The sequence below is a fragment of the Melanostigma gelatinosum genome (genome assembly GCF_949748355.1).
Source record: "Melanostigma gelatinosum genome assembly, chromosome: 23".
NCBI lineage: Eukaryota > Metazoa > Chordata > Actinopteri > Perciformes > Zoarcidae > Melanostigma > Melanostigma gelatinosum.
The window spans coordinates 605193-607500 of NC_136656.1; the positions used below are offsets into that span (position 1 = coordinate 605193).

At 46.6% G+C, this 2308-nt stretch overlaps 1 protein-coding gene across 1 annotated transcript in view; it reads right to left on the bottom strand.

Moving 5' to 3' along the window:
- Positions 1 to 1001: 1001 nt before the first annotated feature.
- Positions 1002 to 2308, bottom strand: part of LOC306796371 (uncharacterized protein) — a gene marked incomplete at both ends in the record, with an annotated part of 5433 nt that continues 4126 nt past the window's right edge. Inside the window, one exon of the mRNA XM_079295255.1 lies at positions 1002 to 1049. Coding sequence (XP_079151381.1) covers positions 1002 to 1049 — 48 coding nt within the window. The remainder of the gene's footprint in view (positions 1050 to 2308) is intronic.

Consider the following 2308-nt stretch of genomic DNA (forward strand, 5'->3'; position numbering starts at 1 on the left):
GGAGGAAGGAAAGGAAGGAAGGGAAGGAGGGAGGAGACAGATTTGATCACAGATGGTGAAGGTTGTACGGCGTTTAGGTGGAATAGGATGGATGGACGAGGTGGAAATATAATAATGACAGAGTTGATCGTGAGAGATTTGGTTTGTTTCGTCACTTTGAACGATGGGCTTTTGTTGACGACAGAAGTCTATTTGTTTGGTTTTCAGTCACTTTACGGATAATTCCCACTCTTTGGGCTTTCATTTTAGCGGTGTCGATTCATTAAAACATGCCCTGATCATCTAAGGCTCGGACGTATCCGATATGTCGTGAACATTAAGGGGCTTGTGGTGCTGAACAACAGTATGTTGAATTGCAAAGGTTTTGGCACCGTTTCCGGTCTTTATTTCTGACTTCTTCAAGGTGAAACAACGAGATAACCTTCAATGGCGAGAACGTTGACTGAATTTGGCGATCCTGTAACTTCAATGGGTTCTATCGAGGCTACGATACGCTTCAGGTCACGGTCACGTTCGTGGTTATTTATGCTCATTCCTGCAGCTCTCTATTGGCGAGTTGTCGCTTACTAAACTGTGATTGGTCGGTTCATAATTCCACCCTGCTAGCTGTAGCTTGTGATGCTAACATGAATGAATATTTTGTGTCAACAACTTGTGTGCATCTATTTCAGATATGAGTATTAAATGTAACTGCAAACAAGTTCAGAAATGTAAAACTGTGACATCATCTCGCCAAATTCTGATCGGCCGATTCATGTTGCCTGTGACCAAACTGCCCCCCCCCCCTCCCCCCCCCCCTCTGCCTCTGTCCTCCGAGCTGGTTCCCAGTTGAGGTGGGATTTGCAGTCTTAAATTCGTCATCCACACAGTATGAAATTGTAATCCTCGTTGCAAAAGCACCTGGTTCAAATCCAGAGGTTGTGGTCCTGGATTTGTAGTCCACATGTGAGGGTGACTTCCTGTTCGGCCTCTAGCTGCGACTCTGTTGGTGGAGGCGGAGGCTAGAAGAACCAACGGAACGCCTCGCCGGTCGGTACGGACGGCGGCCGCTAAAATAAGAGACAAAAAAAAAAAAAAACAGACGTGAGAGAAAGAAACGTACACAAAATATACTTCTCCCGCTCAAAAAGAATCTGTCAATATGAGTGTTTAAGTGGACGTGTATCACCCTGGATCACCCGAAGGGTTCGTCCTCTGGGAGCCACGAAGTTGAAGTCATTTGAGAACAAAATTGAGAATGGAGCAGAACTGATTGAAAGACATCCATCCAGACAAACCATACACACCTACAGGCTGTGACTGACCTACACTGTCATGGTTCATCCTCTGGGGAAAAGAATACATCATCGAACAATAACATGTCAAATACATGATCGTCAAAGTAGAATTTGGGATTTAAATGTGAGGATTGTGTTCAGTGAAATGAAAACTAAAATTGTGTTAAGAGTCTTACAACATCTCACTCTGTTCACATTAATAAACATCAGAAGTGGACGTAGTCGCTGTGACGTCATGAATTGGTCTGTGGACGTTTTGAAGCCTCAAACTCGGCTTTTTGTGTATATAACAGAGTTATATAATCGCTCCCTGCTCTGGGTCTGACACCGAGGCCTCTTACCAGTTGGACGAAACCCTAGAAAACCTCTAAGAGAGAGGCGTCCAGACTTTTGAACCTCCTCAGCTGATCCCTTTAACCTGAAGGATCAGCGTCTCAGCTCCCTCTTCACCACAACGATCCGGTCTTCATCACAGCTGACCCTGAACAGAACCACCTGTCCATTTCACGCTCCGAGCCTCACTGGTGGACAAGACCCATGAGGGAGTCCCTCTGAAGGAGCCAATAGAACCACATCATCTGCAAAGAGCAGACATAATTCTGAGGTCCCCAAACCAAACACTCTCCTCCCCCCAGCCTTGCGATCCTGTCCATTCGTTTCCTGACAGCTTGCAGCAACATATTCGTATTCCCACAGAACCCCCCACAGGACTCCCCCAAGTCCACAAAACACACGTAGACTGGATTGGCAAGCTCCCCTGACCCCTCCAATAGACCTGCAAAGGTAACGAGCTGGTCCACTGTTACACGGCCAGGACAGAATCCGCATTGCTCCTCCCGGATCTGAGGTTTGACAATCAGTTGGAGCTTCCTCGTCTCCGAACTTAAGCGGAGAGTCTAAGCAGTTTGACACCCCGATAATTGGTGCACACTCTTCGGTCACCCTTTTTAAAAAATGGGAACTCTTTGGCGCAAAAAGTCAAGAACTCCAACACAGCAACACTCATTCGGATGCTCCGGAGTATCCCGACA